Source organism: Haemaphysalis longicornis, unplaced genomic scaffold, assembly GCF_048455015.1.
Source record: "Haemaphysalis longicornis isolate Haplotype H1 unplaced genomic scaffold, Haemaphysalis longicornis Haplotype H1 scaffold_9, whole genome shotgun sequence".
Classification (NCBI taxonomy): Eukaryota; Metazoa; Arthropoda; class Arachnida; order Ixodida; family Ixodidae; genus Haemaphysalis; species Haemaphysalis longicornis.
In genome coordinates this window covers 123,368,976-123,388,729 of record NW_027526460.1, presented here as the reverse complement: position 1 = coordinate 123,388,729, position 19,754 = coordinate 123,368,976, and the positions used below count along the sequence as shown (strand labels likewise).

The following is a 19,754-nucleotide window of genomic DNA, read 5'->3' as shown; positions in this document are numbered from 1 at the left end:
TGATACGGCGAGTTAATCGCAGCGACTGGTCTAGGCCTGTGTGTTTCAGGTACTCTATCAGTGCTTTGGTAGCCCGTAAAGCACGTTTGGGACAAGCCCATGGTCCTAAAACTTCCTGTAGCTGCATGTCCACGGAAAGCGGCAGTCCCAAAGCCACTGCGAGGGATACTCTTTGAGCACTGGATCGAGCACATTCACAGAGCAGGTGCTGCAGGGTTGCTCGCACATCACAGTGTTGGCAGAGTGGTGACGTAGCCTGTTTTATCTTGAAGAGGAAGTCTCGCGTGTATGTGACATTCAACCGCATGCGATGTAGAATTGCTTCTACCCGCTTGGACAGTCCTGGTGGCATTTTAAATTTGCAGTTGGGATCGATGAAAGATAGCGGCGCGTAATGACGTGATACGTCATCCCAGGCTGCACGCTGCATGTTCCATGCCACGCTGGATGCAAGTATAGATGCATCTTTCCTGGAGAATGGTATGGCTGTTGGCGATGCACGATGCTTATGCGCAAAGGGTGCAGCAATGTCCGCCTTTACGTTGCCAGTTATCCCACAATGGGATAACTGGCAATTGTAACTTCGTGAAGTTTCAGTATCGTCATTATAATTTTGTCATGAGCACATTCTTTTTATCTTGGGTTTTACACACCAAGGAATCATGATTATATGCACCACATCCTCCCTACTATCTACGCTTTAGGTTTTGGCTGTTCATACCCGCGAAAACCGCGTCGCACACATCGTACTACTTTAGTCCAAAACCGGTCATTAAGTGTCACCTACTCTCCCTTAAATAATGATATTTGACCACTGTGGTCCTAGTGCCATGAAACATAAGCAGTTTGTGCTATGGCAAGGATATAAAAACCTTTGGTATTCATACTAACCTATAGCAATGAAACGTCTGTAATGTTTTAGTATTGCGTCCAGAACTATTTTCAGTTTCCAGCAAATATTCTCCTTTTATTTGCGTTTTCAAGCAAGTAGCAGAAAAGACTTGTTCTTCGGCCGAAACTACAGGCGGAGGATGTCGACCGCCTAGGCGACCTTTTGAGGGTAGAGTAACTTTAGGGTTAGCGGTGTCATATATGCAAGCGTAACATTTTTCACATCCCAACGATAGCTTACCTTGAATCTGTAATCGCTGGACCGTATTTTGTATCTGATAGCCGGACACACCTGAATTCACCAAGTAATTTTGAAAAACACGTTGAAGTATGGTTTTCAATTTTCGTTAATACTGCTTAAAAAAAAACCCTGGACAATTCTGTTGCAATTGTATCAACGTTACCTTGTCGGAGAAAGTACGTGTGTATCTTTATTATGACAAGGAAATAATATTCCGGTCAACATGTTCAACAGTTCTACAGTTCTCCAGTTCGAGGAAAAGTCTAAAAATTGTAAGCTTTTTATCACAGCCAGAGGGTAAAAGTTCTGCCTAAAAATCGGCGTTATTCCTCAGAGGCCTAAATGATGCTGATATATTTCTGAAAAGAAGTTCGTCAGATGGGCTGCATTTTCTATGTTAGGGGCAAAATTTCGAAAATTGTTGACCTGAAAACTTGTAAGTATATGAAAACTAGAATGTGATGCATTAAAATAAGAAAATCAAATCCCTTAACGACACAGTGGGCTTGCAAGCAAGACAAAAAAGACTTCTCTAGCCCACATCTACACACTTTCAGTGGGACGTGGTAGCGACGGACCAGCGGACAACAAATAATGTCAAAGGACGTTAACTGTTCGAGATAAACGCATGGCAGAAAGCTTGAAGAAGCATTCATTGTTTACTCAACGTCTCTACTTTTGGTATGGACAAAGCACGGACAACAAACAAAGTCTGTTAGCCCGGCACAAATCACGTCCGCAGGCAATGTGTACGCGCTATCACTCGTAGGAGGTTAAAGCGGTCAAGTGGAGTGCAAACAATGTCAAGCTATCCGAAGAGGTACAGATAACAGCCTAAGAGCACAGCTGATATTTATTGCTCACGCCTTGCCTTCCCGTCCGCAGCTACAAATGTACCCTCTCAGACGTCCGTCTAGGCTGGCTTACCCGCAATTTTTCGGTAAGTCAATCTCTTGAAATGTATCGAGAGCTTTCTCCTCCACTGAAAGTTTTACTCCTGATCCTCTGCTTCAAATTTGACATTCCCTTACTTTGGGAACTAGGCCTTCTCCGCAGCGAGTAATATCTGTCCGCGCTCAACGCCACCGGAACACCGCTCATTCGCGGGGGCCCCAGCTTCTTGCGGTAGAGTCGGAGACATTCCTCGGGCATACACCTCGACGGATGGCGGTCGTCTCATTGACAGCCTGGGTGGTGGCTCGCACGGTAGAGCCGGTGAGGGTCCTTGGGCCTAAACCGCAAGGGCGGTCGTCTAACTGCCTCTGAGACCGAACAGCCCTTCCACCTCTCCTTCCCAGAATCCGTTTTTTTTTTGTGTGGAACATCCATGGAATTCGATGGATTGGCGTCTCTTGATTGGCTGCAGACACCCCTCGTCACATATGTATTGATAAATACCTAAAAGCACTCTTGGTCTTTTTTTCTGTCCGGCCATCACCTGGAGCTAATGTTACAAAGCCTGATATAAGACCCCCTAAACCATCAACAGAGCACGATAATACTGCACTAACTGAACACAAGAATTTCTTGCGTCATTGGCATCAATCCTCTCATCATGAATGCCACAGTTGCCGATTAGTGGCAACAGCATCGCGCTCCGGAGCACGAGGCCGGGGCGTGATCGCTGCCGCACCGGCCCTTTTTGTCCCTGGAGAAAAACAAAACGACAAAATACTGATACTGTAATGACAAGGCCCTTTGGGGCAAAATTTAAGGATCAGCAGATGTTGGTATCTTTCAGAGCTTAATAATAGATCGTGCTCCTCAAGTTAACATCAGCTGCTTCTGCAAGCTATAACATTAAAAATCTTTAACGTACTTTGATTTGTGGAATGATTTCACCTCTATCGACGGCTGAAATGCTATTCCTGTATTAGAACGTGGAAATCGTTCGGTTGCAATTCTTTTCTAGGGTGTCGTAGTACAAAGCGACATTTCAACATAAAAAATTGCACTTAATTGCCGGATGACCATACTCCTCTTCAGCGCGTTACAGAAAAAAATAACTTTCAGAAACCTCAAACCACAGCCTCTATTGTACGTCTCCAAAGAAGCAGGTGCCTAACAAGCACCACGAATATATTCAAAGGAGACTCGAAACTGGGCGCGACGATAATCCAACCAGGCATGATACAGAAAAACAATTCTTATGTTCAACCTCACCCTTGATGGCTTAAATGTACTGTGTATTTCTAGCATAATATACGATAACACTGCCATCATTAAAAATGAATTCCTGTGTCTTTTTTTGTGTTTACATATACTCATTCCTGCTGATGCCAAATACACCCTATAACCTTTATCTGACAACCCTTTTTTCTCTCTGTTGGCTTGCCGTATAAAGTCAACTACGCCCTTATGAACACAAACACACGCACTCTGGTACTGGTTCCTCTTGCCTTCGTGATGCAGAGATCTTTTCATATTGTAAGTAGCACGCTACCCTGCTTATTGATCCTATTTTGCTTTCGAAGGAAAGCTTAATTTGATTCTTATTAACAGCGGAACGTTTGTAAAGAAATATGATACTACCATACCATGTGTAGTAAAGCCGATGAAAACATTTAGTTTTATTATACAACTTGTTCCAACAGAACATTATCGTCCTCACTGATATCATTGTATAGGGAGCTATTGTATAGATGTCGCTCTGCCTGAACTATAACAGAGGGAGAACAAAAGTTGTCAATGACGTATTGGCTTGTACGCTATTGATTTATCTTGGTAAATCATTAGGTCATAGTATGCAGTTAGGCAAACTCAATGCCATTTCTATATTGCAATCTGTCTAAACGATAAAACTACGGGATCGGTTACGGTCCTGGTTCGGTCGAAGTTATTCGCTGTGGTTCTGGTTAAGTCCAGGTCTGTGATACTAAATCACGTATCAACCGGCTCGCGAGCCGGTTCCGAAATTGAAATTGGTTCTCGAACCGGTTTGACAGGATGAAGTGCCAGTGAAGTGACAATGGAACGTTGTGTATATTAAAGATACCGTAAAAACAGAATACAAACAAAAATTCAAAATAACGCTTTGCACCAGTAAGAGTGGTGAATTTTAAAAACAACTTTTAAGAGGACCGGAATATATTGGGGAAAAGAGAATAAGTAAAAATTCACAAGCTACTTACTCGCGAATCCCTTACCTACTCCGAGGGACTTGTTTGGGGTGTTTTCACCTTGCATAAGACAGGTGTGCCCTGTCAAAGCTTTCCATTTGGACACCAAATTTGTGTATAGCTCCTCGTGCACAGTGATTAAGGTAGTTGAAGCTGATCGGGAGAGAAAAAAACTTACTGTTCTAAAACATCCGACAGCCGGATCGACCCAAAGACGCGTTTGGCTAACCACACGAAATTCGAAAGATTTACGCCTTTAAATCGCAAGATACTGCAGCTATCCCCGCAGAATTCTTTCTATCTAGAGTTTGCACAAGTCGAAATGATTTAACCTAATTATTTCGGCCTTCCAGTAACAATTCTTGAAAAAAAGACAAGCTTGACACTTTGATTTAGTTGGCCAAAATGGAGGGTAATTTTTTGAGCGTCTCAAAAAGATTAGGAGTTCCGTTTTTTGTCGTAATATTTGTCATAATTTCCCATTCTTTGTGCCAGTTATTGTTTGTGTAGCAAAATTGTTCAATTTAAAAAAGTACGCGTGGTACTACAGATAAGCAAGGTATTTTGCTATAAATTAAACACTGGTACAAAAAAAGTTAACTTGGATGTTTTTCGAGCTTTCTGATTCGAAGGCAATGTGGTTCTTTCTCACATGTACCATTACCAGATTACATTATTTAGGAAGGTTTGTAGCTAAAATGCACAAAATGTGATGTACCTAGCCGTGTTGCGGTGATATAATGTAGCTGCTTGCAGCAAGCTTATCGCCACAACGAAGGACTAGACAGGACCGCTAATAACTTTTGCACTGTACGCTTCCTTAAAATCTAGCGGTTATACCAGGCATTATACGTAGTGATGGCAGGAGACGTATAGAGAAAAAGGTACCTTTTGGGTCTGTGCTTCGTCGATGGGTGAACGCAGCGAAAAAGAGCACAAGCTGTTTTTACACGAACTCTGTGGGTTATGATCTAAAACCAAGTGATTGGCCTACATTTCTTTTAAAGGAAAGCTTTACTAATTTCGTCCAGCCATTTCGTGGGGGATGAGCAAATGGCCTTGTGACCGGAGACAAAATCCCGGCGACACACCCCTCGAAGCGCATCACGTGATTCGCCGGGGCCGCTTTTGGCGCCTTTGGGCGCCCACAGCAGTCGCCACCGCCGCTACGGTCGAGGCAGCCAACCACTCTCGCTGCCTCCCATGCATGCTGTGCTGGGTCTTTTCGGGAAACGTGACTCGTCTCGCGTCCGGCGAAGAGGAACGGTGCGTACGCCATGAATGAACGCCGCGTTCGCCCGTGCGTGCTTCTGTGAGCGTTGCAAGGAACCGAACAGCTTCGAGACGTAGTCGGCTATACAGCTAAATCAAAGGTTAATCAAGCGAAACTAAGACTCAACCAGACTAAGCCAAACTTTTGCTTTGCATATCCGAGGTTACAGGAGCTAATCCGCAGACATTTTGTGTGTTTATGTGGATAGACGCTTGTCAAAAAATGTTGTCCGCTTTGATATTATAAGTATGAAGGGCGCCGTATGTTGCATGGGGACAAAAAATGTTGGGCCACCTTGAAATGTTTAGAACGAAAAAATATCAGCGAATAGGCGTTTTAGTTTTTCGTAAACATAGAGAAGGCAGGGGGCGGGCGTGGATCGAACATGCATAATTTCCAGAGGCTTAGCCATTGAAGCTCTCCTCCTGGATAACACTTGTAATTTACAGTTTCCATGTGTGCGACCTTGTTAAACAAATTACGAAGTGCAACAGACGGACACCCGCCGCGGTGGCTCAGTGGCTAAGGCGTTGCGCTGCTGAGCACCAGGTCGCGGGTTCGATTCCCGGCCGCGGCGGCCGCTTTTCTGATGGAGGCGAAAAGCAAAAACGCTCGTGTGTACGAGATTTCGGCGCACGTTAAAGATCCCCAGGTGGTCAAAATCAACCGGGAGCCCTCCACTACGGCGCGCCTCATCGCCTGCGTTGCGTCGGCGCGTTAAACCGTATACAATCAATCAAGCAACAGACGGACAAGTTTAGTGTTTGAGCTTCCGCCATTGCGCAGTGCGGCAATCTTGCAGGGTGAATGCTCCATACCGTCGAAACAATGAAAGGGCAAAGTATATGTTTCTTATCGCCTGCCGGTTGCTGTGAGTGTGACATTTATTTCACTTGGCCCTGAGCTGCGGACGCTCGGCCAACAGCAACATACCATTACAACATTAGTGCGCATACAGTTCCCCATGTTCCGACCGCGTATAGAGAGTGGATAGTGGCGTTGTAGCTGCGCTGAAGTGGAAAAGTGCGTAAATGTTTACGAAGTGGACCTTACGTGAAAGAGAAAGGCCCCGAATGACGTGGATTGCGGATTATCAACAACGGGTGTTCGAACCATTGTGTTGTGAGCCGGTAACCATTGTTTATTTTTTGGTTAGCAGCCGGTTCCACTTTAGTGAGATCAAAAATTAACGGGGTGGGTTTGGGTTCAGTTTCGCCAAAAAAACCCGCTCGGTCTTGGTTCGAAACCCTGCCACATACTCTTACTGTTAAACTGCCTTACTCAAAAGACTCATACCGTAGGCAGTTTCTGCCCATGTACGGAATCTAAACCTAAGATCACTGGCCTTCCCGGAGGGCTCAGCAATAGGCCCACCATTATTTTTTCTCAGATCAAGAAATTTTTTTATGACGATCTCTTACAGTACATCGATTTGGTGAGCATCAGGATTGCTATTCTATATCGAGGTTAGCCCTAACATTAGTGCATTAATCCAAACTCAACTCTGTCAAAAATTACTCTTCCATATCGAGGTTAGCCTAACAACCAGACTAATTGCTTTATTACTCCAAACTCAACTATCTCAAAAATATGTTTAGGCATGAGGGTTGTAACTCCGCCTTAAAAATTTTATACTCTTAAGGCAAGAATCTTCCTGCTCCTGTCTTTACATTAGGTAGCACAATTTTCTAACGACTATTGAGCTGTCTTTCCGGCCACACCTTATTTTGTAGAGTAGAAATTGACAGTTCGTTGAAATTTGTTCAGAATCTTGAATCTGGAACAATAACCCCTATAAGCCGGTAGACATCTGAAGAAAGTATAAAAACTCTCGTCACCCTAAACATGGCTTTCATCACTTTCGTACACATGTATGAGACAGTGTCCAGCAACTGTGGTGGCGTCTAGCTGGAAATATCTGTCTTGGATCTACGTCACGCGAGCGATTATCATACGTTCGAAGAGAGGATGGCAAGCAGCTGTCAAAGAACTGTGGCGTGCTCGTATGCGATAAATTATAAGTTTGCTCTAGAGCGAACTGCTGCCCTCAAAAAAAGTGCTAGTCATTCTGGGCTGAGGAAGATTTGCTAAACTTTACGCGCACAGTGGCTTCCAATTTAGGTAATTTTTTTAAAAGAGCTCCCCACAGCTTTTAAGTGCGAAGCACTTCTTAGTCGGGCCTACTCCCGCGTCGGCCGCCGTCCGTCCGTCCGCCCGCCTCGCCCTTAGCAACGGCGCAGAGCGGAGGGAGAGCGTCCGTAGCAACGGCGCAGTGACGTAACTACGCCACGTGACGGCGCGCGCTCTCGCCGCCCCTCGCGCCGTGACGTCACGCGCTCGCGCCTCCTCTCCCCTCGCTCGGCTGCCGCTGCGCCGTTGCGCGCGTTCGCTGCCCTCTCGCCTTCGCTCGTCGCGCTCGCCCGCGCCTCCTCTCTCTCAGCCACCTGGCTCGGCGCGGCACACTCCCCTATATATGCAGCAATAAACGGCCAGACCTCCGTGGGTCGGCGCGCGCGTGCTCTCTCGCTACAGTCTCCTCGCTCGGCTCGGCTCTGCAGTTAGTCGTGCGCGCGTCTTCGTCGAGAGCGGTCGTCTAGTTCTGCAGTCTCGATGGCTGCCGATCCCGAAATGAAGGCTCGCGATGCCGAACGCAAGCGGGCGAAGCGAGCTGCGGCGTGCAAAATGCCACCAAACTTCACCCTCATAGCATCACCCCGTGCTTCGCACTTCCTCATACCCCCCTTCGGGGAAATGCGGGGGAATTTTTTCTCGGGTACCGTTAATTCCCGATAGTGGCTGAGTTGATTACACACGAAATTTCAGAATCAGAAATGATTTGCGCGAATTCACGCAGGAATATTTTGTTAGCTCCTTTCTGTTGGTTCATTGCATAAAAACGAAACACCTCACGGCTGCCTAGGAGCGGATACACGCACTGGTACTGTTTGCTGGCTTTTCATGCTCTTTTTTATGTGGATGCACAAATTGGAACGTTTTTTTTCTCGTAGTGCACCTGCTGGTAAAAAGAAGAAGTAGAAGGTCAAGTGAACTGCCTGGCGACAAATAATCGTCTCAAAAGGGGCGGGGGGGGGGGGTGCACACGCGGAAGCCGATTTTTCTGAACCGTGTATACTTTAGTTTAAATGCAGAAAGTCACTTGCTCCCGAAAGCAATCGAATATAAAGTACGCGTGGGCTGTTGAATTGGGTTTACTTTGTCTAATTTACTTGGTTTTACTTTACCCAATTTCACCCCAGGTCACCTCTCAAGGCATTTGCATCTTTCCGGCCAATCATAATACTTTCAGAAGTAATTACTCTGCGCTTATTCAGCGGAATTTAAATAATTTTCACACTGCTAATACTGACGGTGACAGCTTGCATTATGCGGAGTTTCAAGTTCTGCGCTTAACTCTACTACTTTCCACAGCCAAGAAAAATATCTCATGGAAATGTATGGGCGCTGACATTTGACTGCGAGTAAGGCAAAAACTATTTAGAGTTCAGCATAGCTCTTTCAGAGTGTTCATGTCCAGGTCGACTCTATGCTCCATGCGAAAGTTCACTTTCCTGGAGTGGTTCCAACAGGTTGCTGAGAATTCGAAATTTGAGTGAGAAACCTGGGGTTGTATTGAGAAAAAAACATTCCGGAGTAGTTATGCTTCTATATGAAACAGCAGTGTACGAGGCTCTTGATAGCAAACAATTTGAAATGAGTTACGTGTTCCAAAATTCTTCTCAACTAATGTGTGAAGTATAAGGTGCGTGTGAATTGGGTTTCTGTGATTGCTTCCTCACGAATTGAAAAGCATAAAAAACACATTTTTGCCACGCCGAGTGATATATAATCGAAATATGTAGTGCTTTCTTTTATTTATGACCCTGGAAAAGAATATTCTCTAGTGCGAACATCAGCCAGCTCCAAAGTCTTAAAAGCGTACCATGCAAAGAGAGAAAAATCAAAGCAAAGCAAACGGCACTTTGCTGATAAGGAATTCATGGTCGCTTTATTACAGCAAGAAGATTGGAGACCAGGGTCTGACCAAAACTGCGTTCGTGGAAAGGAAGTTGCGTCAAAAAGTGTGCAGGCAACATTAATGAAGCAACGGTGAAGGCAACATCTTGCTTAACACTCGATATCTTGTAATCTAGGTCAGGTATCTTGAAAGGAAGAATTCCGAAGTCTGGCTCAAATATTACGCCAAAGTTCGTTTCCTTGTAAAAATTACCTCACAGTGCAGTTGTAAACCTACTAACATCGGCCACTAAGACGACTCTATTATCAATCCGAGATTTAATGACTTGTCAATATTAGTTTACACTGAAGGTTTGCACGCTGCAGAATCAACATCTACTCTCAATACATTGCCATCTACGGTATGTTACAAAAGCAGTTTTAACTCTTGATTTGTAGAACCAGCCCGACATAATGTGTAGGATAGTTAACCGAAAAGTACTCAGTTATGTTGTAAATATTGTGCAAATCCCGTCCGGTCTCAACAAATGCGTATTCGCTGGAGCGAACGGAAAGCTTCGTGTTTGCCTGCAGCAAGAAAACCTTTAATTCCAAGTTTCATTCCGTAATAACCTTGTAATGTTATCGGCAGGATCTGTAGTCCTTCGGTGGTGTCGCGAGATCTTCGAGTGAGGCGGACCATGGTAAAAATGCGTCACACGGTTTATTCCACACGAAATACAGAAAAGGGGTAGAGAAAAACGACAATCTCACAGTCTCTTGTCGAAGGCCGCCCACTTTGCGGCGGACGGCAGCGGCGACCGAGAGCAGGCAGCGTAAATGCGGCAGAACACCAGGAGCCGACGACAGCGACGGGGCCCAAGCCGCACCTGACGTGCACACTACGACGACTGCGTCGGTGCTTCCTTTGCAGGCGCTGTATTTGATAACTGGCAGTGGCGTCTGCCTTGTGCACTCCCAGTCCGGTCGGCTGCCGCAGTGTACTCGTCCTTCGAACCGGGCGTCAGTCTGGGAGCGTGATTGCGACAACCGATCCCTTCTTTCACTCCTCGAGACCTGCGACCAGTTGTCATCATCCTCTTCCCCGCTCTGCATTGGCTCTCTTCTTTCTCATCTTCAGTGCTTCGTCTTATGCGTTATGTGCCAGTTGTTTTTGTCTTCATCTTCTTTCTTTGTCGGTTACAAAAGGTGTTTCTTTATCTGTCGCCACTGCTGCATCTTGTCCTCGGCGCCTTGACCATCGGCTTCATCAAAAACCTAAGAAGTACTCTTAATCACCAATTAAAAAAAGCCGTTTCTTGTTTCGTGTACGCCTTAGAGTTCGCCTTTTTCAACGTAGCCAAATACAGGTCCTCTGGTCATTCCCTTCAATGGAAGAAATGGGGCAGAATCATTTGTTTTTTGACCGCTAACGAACCGTTTTTTGGCGAAAGCTGATGAGAGGCAGAAAGATATTCGGCGTGTTATATACAAGGCAGGAGTGTTGCAAGCAGGGCCAGCTGACACACCCTTATATATGACTACAGCGTGGCTGACACGACAGAGAAGGCAAATATAGCCACCACAAGAGCGCTGACTGTCAAACGTCTAGACTAAAAACACAACATCCACCCACCATAACGGCAAGGTAAAGTCCTGGGAAAAAATGCTTTTCTCTGTTTTGACGCGGTTACTCCAACCTCATGCAGCGATAGCTAGGTATTCGCATGTAGAGCATGCGTAAACTCACACACATGTATTCTGGAAAACGAAAAATTGGCTCCAATCCACGCTGTGACGGTGATTGGAAAGCAAAGCTTTAACGACACCCACGACAATTGCCCATGCGACGTAATGTGAATTCGCACAGTTGGGTCTACAAAGATTTCAACCAGAGATTTTGCGGGCCGTTACCTGGAACTCGCGGGGGCGGCTTCCCGAACGCAGTAGCGTCGGCCCCGGCAGGCTAGAGCGGCGGACGCCACCGCCGTAGCCCGGCCGTGCGCCGGCAGAAAAAAAACGGAGAGGAGCGTCTTTTGAAGTGGGCGACAGGGGAATCTAGCCATCCTGATATGCTAGCTCGGGGCTACACCACCGCGCGACACAAGCGCAGACACCGAAACAATTTGGCCTGTGAGCTTGCTCATTCCGATTTATGCCGATTAAAACTAGTTAGTTTAGCAAGTTCGAGAATTGCGAGGAAGCTGAGGGAACTTTTATAATCGCTATTTAGCAGAACCAGTGGCTCCTTTCGCCTTTTGTAATACCTCTTAAAGCACAACTGAATTGGTATTCACCAATTTAAAAAACGGAGTCCCATCCGTGGCAAGCAGTGCGCAAAACACAGGGCTTTTTTAGCGGTCAGATGTCTGTGTGTGGCCTCTACATTTTGTTTTCCCGCCCTGCAAACAAATCCTTAACGTACTTTCCCGTACGACCACTTGCTTCCGTCGGGTCTGGGTTACCCAGGAGGTGCTGTCGAACAAGTTAATCAAGCCGTGCGAAGGATGCGCAATGGACGCGAAGCTGAGCCAAAGCAGGCTGAAAATGACCGTCGCTAAAGCAGACGTCAAAGCCATACCGACGACGCGCCCGCCGGCGAGTAGGCACCTCCGCGAGGTGAACGCATGGTGAATTCGCCCCCTCATCTAACGTGTCGTGAGTGAAACCCTCAGCCCCTCTCCCCCCTCCCCCGTTGCCACATCCGCCCTGTTAGGAGTTTGTTGCCCCGCACGCCGCGAAAGAACCGTTGTCTGGTAGAGGTAGACAGCTTTGCTTTAAAACCAGCCGCTTGTCGGCCAGGTCGGCGCTGTTGGCATGCCGTGCCAAACTTCGCGAATACGCTTCGTCAGATTTTTGCGTCTGATTTACACGAGCTGCAGTAACTCCGGTTCCACTGTGGCAGGAAAGCACGCTTCCATTGCTGCGCTCTAAATTACTTTTCCAGTCAGTGGCGCGTAGTTCCGCGGATGGGGCTTCCACGCCGAGCGGCTAGCGCAGTCGGCCGCACTCGCACGTGCCGACTTCACCCCGCCTAGGCCACCGGTGCGACAGCTACGACCATGGCACGCACTAGGCTACTAGGCCACACACTAGGCTACTGCACTGCTTCGGAACTCAAGATAGTGGATGAACGCTCAACGCTGTTTTCCTAAGGGAGCTATATACAACAACTCTAGTACGCGCACTAGGATGCAGCCAGAGGCTTATATCATTTTCGGAGTGCACCAGCCCTTCCTCTTTCCCCCTAACGTGCTCTCCGGACTCCTTGCCCTCTAGCAGATGTGCGAAAAGACGCTTTTACTACACAACCATACGAGGCGGTGGCTTGGGTTCGGCAGTGCCAGAAGTTAAGGCGGACGCGAAAAAGGAAGAGCCATTTTCTGTGCTTGTACCGGGAGTAAATGAGCTTTTGTTCTAATAAATAGAGCATAGAAAAAGTAGTTTGGCTCTTTGCCGAAAGAAGGCCTCCCTTTTTGGAAATTCCAAATGAACTTGAGGAAAACACGCCCCGAGCATGGCAACCCACCCTTTGACGTGTTCTTCTTTTTCCACATAGTAACAGTGTCAATGTCAAGGAGAAATAAAACCTGCAAAACGTGAAAGATAATTACTAACCTCATTCTTGTCCTAAACTGTTGCGTGGTATATCGAAGTATTTCGAATGTTCTGAGTTCTTTTCTATTCTGTTCGCCTATGAGACTTTTTCTGTTCTATATTCTCTATTCTTTTCTTTTCTATTCAAATTTCATTTGCTATTGGGCTATTCTCATACCTTGACAGCAAAGCAGTACATGAGGCACGTTCGGTCACAGCCACAGACGCCACACCACCAAAACACTTTGCATCCATAAATTATCTACCTGTTTTCCACTTTTCCTTCGAGGTGTAGCGGTATTCCCCAAATGAGAAACCAGCATTCATTTTGAAAGTGAACAAACACTGCAAGTTACCTGTCAGAGTGCCCTTTCGCACACGTAACTCGAATTCATGGCACTGAATATTTGTGTGTACCTTTTAAACTTAAGCTTGGCTTCTCTAAAATTCCACCTGTCTGTTTTTTTTTCTTGACTGCAGATAGTGGCGAAGTAACCAGGATGATTTTGACGCACCGAGAAAAGCTGATGTGGGTCGCCACGCCCTTCTTGCGATTGCTGTGGATGCAGTCATTCTTCTTTTTCGGCGTCCTGTTCCTGCTACCTCTGTTGGCTTCTCTCAAGCTGCGCGAAAACTACTTCGTGTTCTTCTATCAGTTTGTTGACACATTATGGGCTGATGCATTGACGAAAGTGCGTTCTACGGCTCTGGGTGCGCTCAATGGACTGGAGTCTCACGACCCGGAGCTCAGAAAACTGGGTGCATTGAGACTCCTGGAGGTCGGTGCTGGAACTGGAGCCAACTTCAAGCACATCAATCGTCCCTTGAAGTACACGAACGTCGATCCCAATAAGGAATTTGGATCGATTTTCCTAGAGGAACTCAAAAAGTATCCAGAGGTAGGGCCGAAGACTTCCCAAAATTACAGTGTAGAAGTTTCTGTCTATGCGTCGTGTTTTAGTCGCAGGGTATGAGGATGGTGGAAATTCTGTAGAACACACCGTTGTGCGAGTTGGTGCATAATTGGTAGAAATTAGACGGGATTTTATGGTAGGGACAGCAGAAAGGCAACAAACACCAGCCCCTCACTCGCAACTAGTTTTATTAGAGGCATCGTGAAATATAACCCACAAAAACACCGGTAAGATAGCTGCAACACGAGAGCAACATTAAAAAGTAAAATTCACTGGCACGATGTAGCACCCAAGTGTCACTGATGCACTGTTCCTCTTTCCTCTTTATAGGAAAGACTTATAGGAGCTCCGTTGGCCATTGTGTTTTCAGTTCTACCAACACTTTTAATATTATCAAAGAGAGGTGTGTATTTTGGCTGCAAAGGACTGAATGGCCTGCGCTGATCATAGTAGGCTGGTATATGCGTATCCGTATTCCTGTTTAGTATCGAATTGTGCTCACGCGGCATAAAGAATTGTGTTCGTAGTCTTTCGGCTGTCCTTGCATTGGCCGCGGTCTAATGTTTAGTAAAAGATGGTGGTAATGGTGCGCAATCCCTTACTTGTACACTGTTTGTTGCTTTGTGGGAATACAATGGGCGCTTCATGAAACCCAACAATGTGCGTCTTGTGCGGAATTTCCTCTGAGATTAAGCGTCTTTTACAGCGCCACCACCATATAGTTATATTTTCGTTATTCTGTCGGTCACATCCTAAATCCCCTAGAACAACACGTTTTGCCAAATGCTGCATAACCGTTTGAAGCTGCAAAATGACATTCTGTGCAGACATACGCATGGTAAATGGAGGAGTTAAAGTCGGTAGTCAGCTTTTTTGGGCAGGAAGCGAGAAGGAAAAATTATTCACAGCTATACAATAGTAAATATATAAGAGAGCGCCCACTCCCACTTTCCATCATTCCCAATTTCTACAGAAACGACCAGTCCTCGGACGTACTAAGGACATCGCCCACCTCAAATATGGCCCTTAAAGGGCGCAAGGCCTGTGGCCCAGCGACCATAGGCTATCTTAACCAGTGTCCCGCTCTCCTTTTTGGCCTTGGTCGTTCCAGTATCATCGGTACTTGAATAAAGGCTACCCTTTAAAGCCACTGCACCGGTGCCGGAAAAATTTAAATATCATCTCGCTGGCTGCGAAGTGAAAGGATTGCCATGTAGGCTGGTGCGCTGTTACGAAATTATCTGACCATATAAGCGATGAATCAATATCTAGCAGAAAATGATAAATCCCACCGATTATAATAAAAAAAATATGTACACTTGGGCACTCAATATTCGGCTGCTTCTGTATGACGAATTGCCTTGCAGCCTCCTATGAAATGCGACTGGGGTGCTTCCCATTGAGGCTTTATATGTAAACGGTTATGCTTTTTACAGATCGAGATGGAGCGCTGGGTTCAAGCTTACGGCGAAGACATGAGCGAACTGGAAAATCAGCATTTTGACGTAGTATTGTTCTCGTTCCTATTGTGTTCAGTCAACGACCCGCTTAAAGTGCTAAAAGAAGCAAGAAGAGTATTGGTAAAGGTATGCGCTTTTTGTTACTGGACTTCTGTTGTCAAAAAGAATGTACTGTCATGCACAAATGAAAGGAAAACACAAAAATGTCAGCCAGACAAAGCCAAATTAAAATATACTGTTCGTGGAAGTCCAATGATAGCGCACGATTGCTAGAACTGGAAAGCCACACTTCCGTACTTTGTTACTGTAATTAAGCCAAGCATCAATTCGACTTGCATAGAAAAAAGTCGGGCTATTTGTTAGTTTAAATTCATATTTTCGTGTTCGCGTTTCATTTGCCCATGACGACATGTTCATATGAATGCCACTATTTTATGCAGAAAAAGTTCATGGATGAACACTTTCTGAATGATAAACCTGCCAAAGCGGATCAGATAGCGGTTGAAAGTAGCCCTATTAGCATATACGTTAGATTGTTCACGAAGTGATAAAATATTTAGCAGTGATAGTAATGCTAAACACGAAAAGCCTACGCACTAGCTGTTTTTTCGGGTATCTGTAGAATAGACAATGATACCTCTAGCAGTGACCTGAAATGTTCTCGGTTTTTCAGCAAAAACCAAAGCGATGTAGCTAAGTGCCGAATATACATTGAGGAATGCATTAAAATACCGCATATGCCACACAAACCTGCAACCACCTCATAAACATAGCTTAACTCTGAACCACGGGAGTACTTTTTAACCATTTTTAGCGCAAAATCGTTAAAACCAGCACTATATTTGAACGGGGGAGTGAGATAAGCAGAAAACTGTGGAAACCCAAATGACCGGTTTTTTTTACTCGTTAGAGAGGGAGTGTAATTTCCCAAACCAAGCACAACTGAGCACCCCAAGCTTTGACCCAATTGTGCTACCGGAATGCCGCCTGTAATAACAGCAGTTGCAGCTGGGCGTGAATGAATTCGTCAGTGAAAGGGGTAATTCTGTTTATTAATACAGATTAACAGAACCTTACACAAATTATTGGCTTCCCAGCTTCTACCTGCTTTTTACAGACTATCACGAAAGAACATACACTCACCCCTTGACCCCTAAAAGGGGGCATTTGGATGGAGCGGGTGGTGTGCAGGAGACTTTAAAGTATAAAGAGGTAATGAAAGGGGACGGAAATGTATAAAGAAATGTAGAAAAAAACTTCGGTACGGTTTGTATCCGTAAATACAAATACAATACGATAAAAAGGCGGGGGACGTTCAGGTTCTAGTACAATACCGTGAGGGAACGATACGCGTTAGTAACCAAAGGCACCGGAATAGCAGGACGCCGCTCTGGGGAAGAGCTGAATGGTCAGTAGGCAGCAGAAAGCACTTCTTCTGCCACGTACGCCTACCCTCTGGCGGAAGACCGCTGAGTAATAATTTCCTGTGTTGGTTTGCGACCCCGTGTGGTGCCTGCGTCAAGCTAAGGTTCTTTGTACACTTCCTTAGTTTATATTGGTGTCATGTGACAATCTGGTGAGCGTGACTTCTGGGTGCGTTAATTTTTTGTTTTTTATACTACACAATGTTTTTTCCCTCGCTGCCCAAGCTACAACATTTGAGCAGTTAAAAGCTCCGTCGCTGTCTGTGAATAGGAACAGCTGATGTTTGATGCTTGTAACATAGTTTCTGTTAACATTGCCCGAATTTTCAAAACGAGAATAGAGTAGTTCACACTAATTTCAGGTTCTTTTAAAATTACACATTTGCGATATGTTCTCAAAACGCAATATACTGCCCCATAATCACACGATTTCAATTTTAATGTGTAGGATTATTAGTTCGTGTTAATTACAAGAAAGTAGCATGGGCACAGACCAATATACTTCAAATATGGAGAAGCATAGCATAATTTTGGTGGGAACAAAGCCAAGAATATATTGCTTTTGCAGTAGAACGAACAATTGTGCTAGTTGGAAGCTGTTCTCATTGGTGTTGAAAGTGCTTTTAAAGCAAAGACGAAAAAAAAAAACATGGCGCTAACTTGCAACTATTTGTTTGTTGAAAAGAAACAAATTTTTACCGACTTCGTCTCGCGTTGTGCGACCTTCTGGTCCAAAATAAAAGCCATGAAAGCTAATTTTACAGGATATACACACCATCAGAGGCACATGTGGTAGTTGATGGGGGAGAAATCGAAAAAGCAAACCCAGAAGATATCAAAACATTCCCGAATCTCGAATGATTGGCAGACGTAAAAGTATTCTTTGTAGGTTATGAAAATGGAGGAGGCACTAACCAATCGATCGGCGCACCTCTTTATGGCAAACTCTTCCATCAACTCCTTAGTTATTTTATGCCACAGGAAGAACTGTCGTATCGCAAAAGAGGGGCGAACACCCATGCGTGGTTTGAAGCCCTGCCTAAATTTTCTACCGTTTTGATGTTCCTGCAGACGTATGCTTAGGCATCGCCCAGTTTAGCCTACGTAAGTGCGGCCACACGACAACAGTATCATATAAAGCACACACGTTGCACAACACACAAAATGCGAGGTGTTTCAGTCCGCACCATTGCTTTCGTGTGCGTTCCGATTTTGATTTCTACATTGCCATCCGCAGCCTGCCGCACACAAATAAAATGAGAAAACATGCTTCCTTAGGCATTGATAGAATACTCTTATTTTGCTTTGATTTTTTCAGGGTGGTCGCCTCATTTTTCTAGAGCACGTGGCTTATCCCAAAGGAACATGGCAAAGACTCGTACAAGATCTAGTCCAACCACTGTGGAAAGTCCTTAACTGCAACTGCCACATCAATCGAGAGGGCCATGAAGACCTTATGCCTGCGGCGGGGTTCTCGAAAGTGAATAGCAACTGCGCGCTTGGTGACACTCCGGTGTTTGTAAACCGAATCTTGTACGGCTATGCCGTCTCATAGAGGGACCAAAAACTTTCTAGCTTAAACTGTTTAGGATCATTCTTAGGGTCCTTGTGGCTCTGTTGGTTCCTAATGTGTCACGCAAAAATAAAGGCGCTAATATTATATGCCGTCTCATAGAGGGACCAAAAACTTTCTAGCTTAAACTGTTTAGGATCATTTTTATGGTCCTTGTGGCTCTGTTGGTTCCTAATGTGTCACGCAAAAATAAAGGCGCTAATATTATATGCCGTCTCATAGAGGGACCAAAAACTTTCTAGCTTAAACTGTTTAGGATCATTCTTAGGGTCCTTGTGGCTCTGTTGGTTCCTAATGTGTCACGCAAAAATAAAGGCGCTAATATTACTCCTAAGAATTTAATTTCGTCGAGTAATTACTACATGGGAGCAATCCGCTCCCACAGTGAACACATGCCGAAAGAGAAAGCGAAAACTTCCCATTTGAGATACTGCAAAGCTTTGTAGCGCTAACACAGACAATGACGCAGCGAGTGCACGCTCACCGCGCGATGATATCTGTTCCTGTGTATTTGTCCACTCGGTTTATCGTGGTCTTTATAAACGATAAGAAATTTTCCAATTGCGTAACCTAAAGCCAAACGAGCACTTTCGCGGTGCTTCAGAGAAAGATTATGAATCTGCCCAAGTGGTGCACCGTAGTTGAGAAGTGCCTTGTATGTTTGATGACTTTAAACACTTATCCGCGCGCAAAATTTCCTGTGAATTGTTTTTTTATTTTTAACTCGGATCTTCAGAACACGGGACTGCCATTTATATAAATGGCAGGTAAACCTGATAGTTTAGCGGTATATTTGCGCGCTGTCAGTTGAGGAAAAGTATAGCAAATGCACAGGCAGAACGGTTTTTATTGAAGAAGTTTAGGACACATAAAGTGAGTACACTTCCTTCGATATAGATGAGCAGACATTCGCCTCTGCAAGATCTAAGTAGAAAAGGCGTTATTGGTCTGAGTATCTACACCGACCCAGTGTCCGACTCGTCTTCGCAGGCCATGTTGTCCTACAACTCGAAGATGCATTACGTAAGACAATTTTGTAATGAAATAACCGCGAATGAACCAAACAGATATCTACATAAAAAGTGAACAATAATAAAACAAACAACCGCAATAATCTGGTATTCCTCCTCAATGTTAAGTGGTTTCGTTCATTGAATATAGTTTCGGGCAGAATATTTTAATCCGTAATGGCTGTAGGTAAAAAAGACTTGCTGTAACATGTGGCTGAGCCATGTAAGCGCTGTACACTGGAATGGAAGTAGGACGACTGTATGGAAGTAGGACAACTGTACTGCGTTACAAAGGGAA

The 19,754-nt window shown here is 45.1% G+C and overlaps 1 protein-coding gene across 1 annotated transcript; it reads left to right on the top strand.

Moving 5' to 3' along the window:
• Window positions 1-1,972: 1,972 nt before the first annotated feature.
• LOC144151316 (thiol S-methyltransferase TMT1B-like) lies at window positions 1,973-18,520 on the top strand. Its single transcript, XM_077682322.1, has 4 exons — window positions 1,973-2,072; window positions 13,556-13,974; window positions 15,426-15,575; window positions 18,192-18,520. Exons 1-4 carry the CDS (start codon window positions 2,024-2,026, stop codon window positions 18,426-18,428), a joined length of 855 nt encoding a protein of 284 aa, XP_077538448.1. The 5' UTR covers window positions 1,973-2,023; the 3' UTR covers window positions 18,429-18,520.
• Window positions 18,521-19,754: the final 1,234 nt, after the last annotated feature.

Excerpts from the sequence above, each read along its gene's own strand:
- LOC144151316 (XM_077682322.1), top strand. The coding sequence starts at position 2,024 with ATGTACCCTCTCAGACGTCCGTCTAGGCTGGCTTACCCGCAATTTTTC. Across the intron at positions 2,073-13,555 it reads GGCTTACCCGCAATTTTTCG|ATAGTGGCGAAGTAACCAGG; the intron begins GTAAGTCAATCT and ends TCTTGACTGCAG. Across the intron at positions 13,975-15,425 it reads AACTCAAAAAGTATCCAGAG|ATCGAGATGGAGCGCTGGGT; the intron begins GTAGGGCCGAAG and ends TGCTTTTTACAG.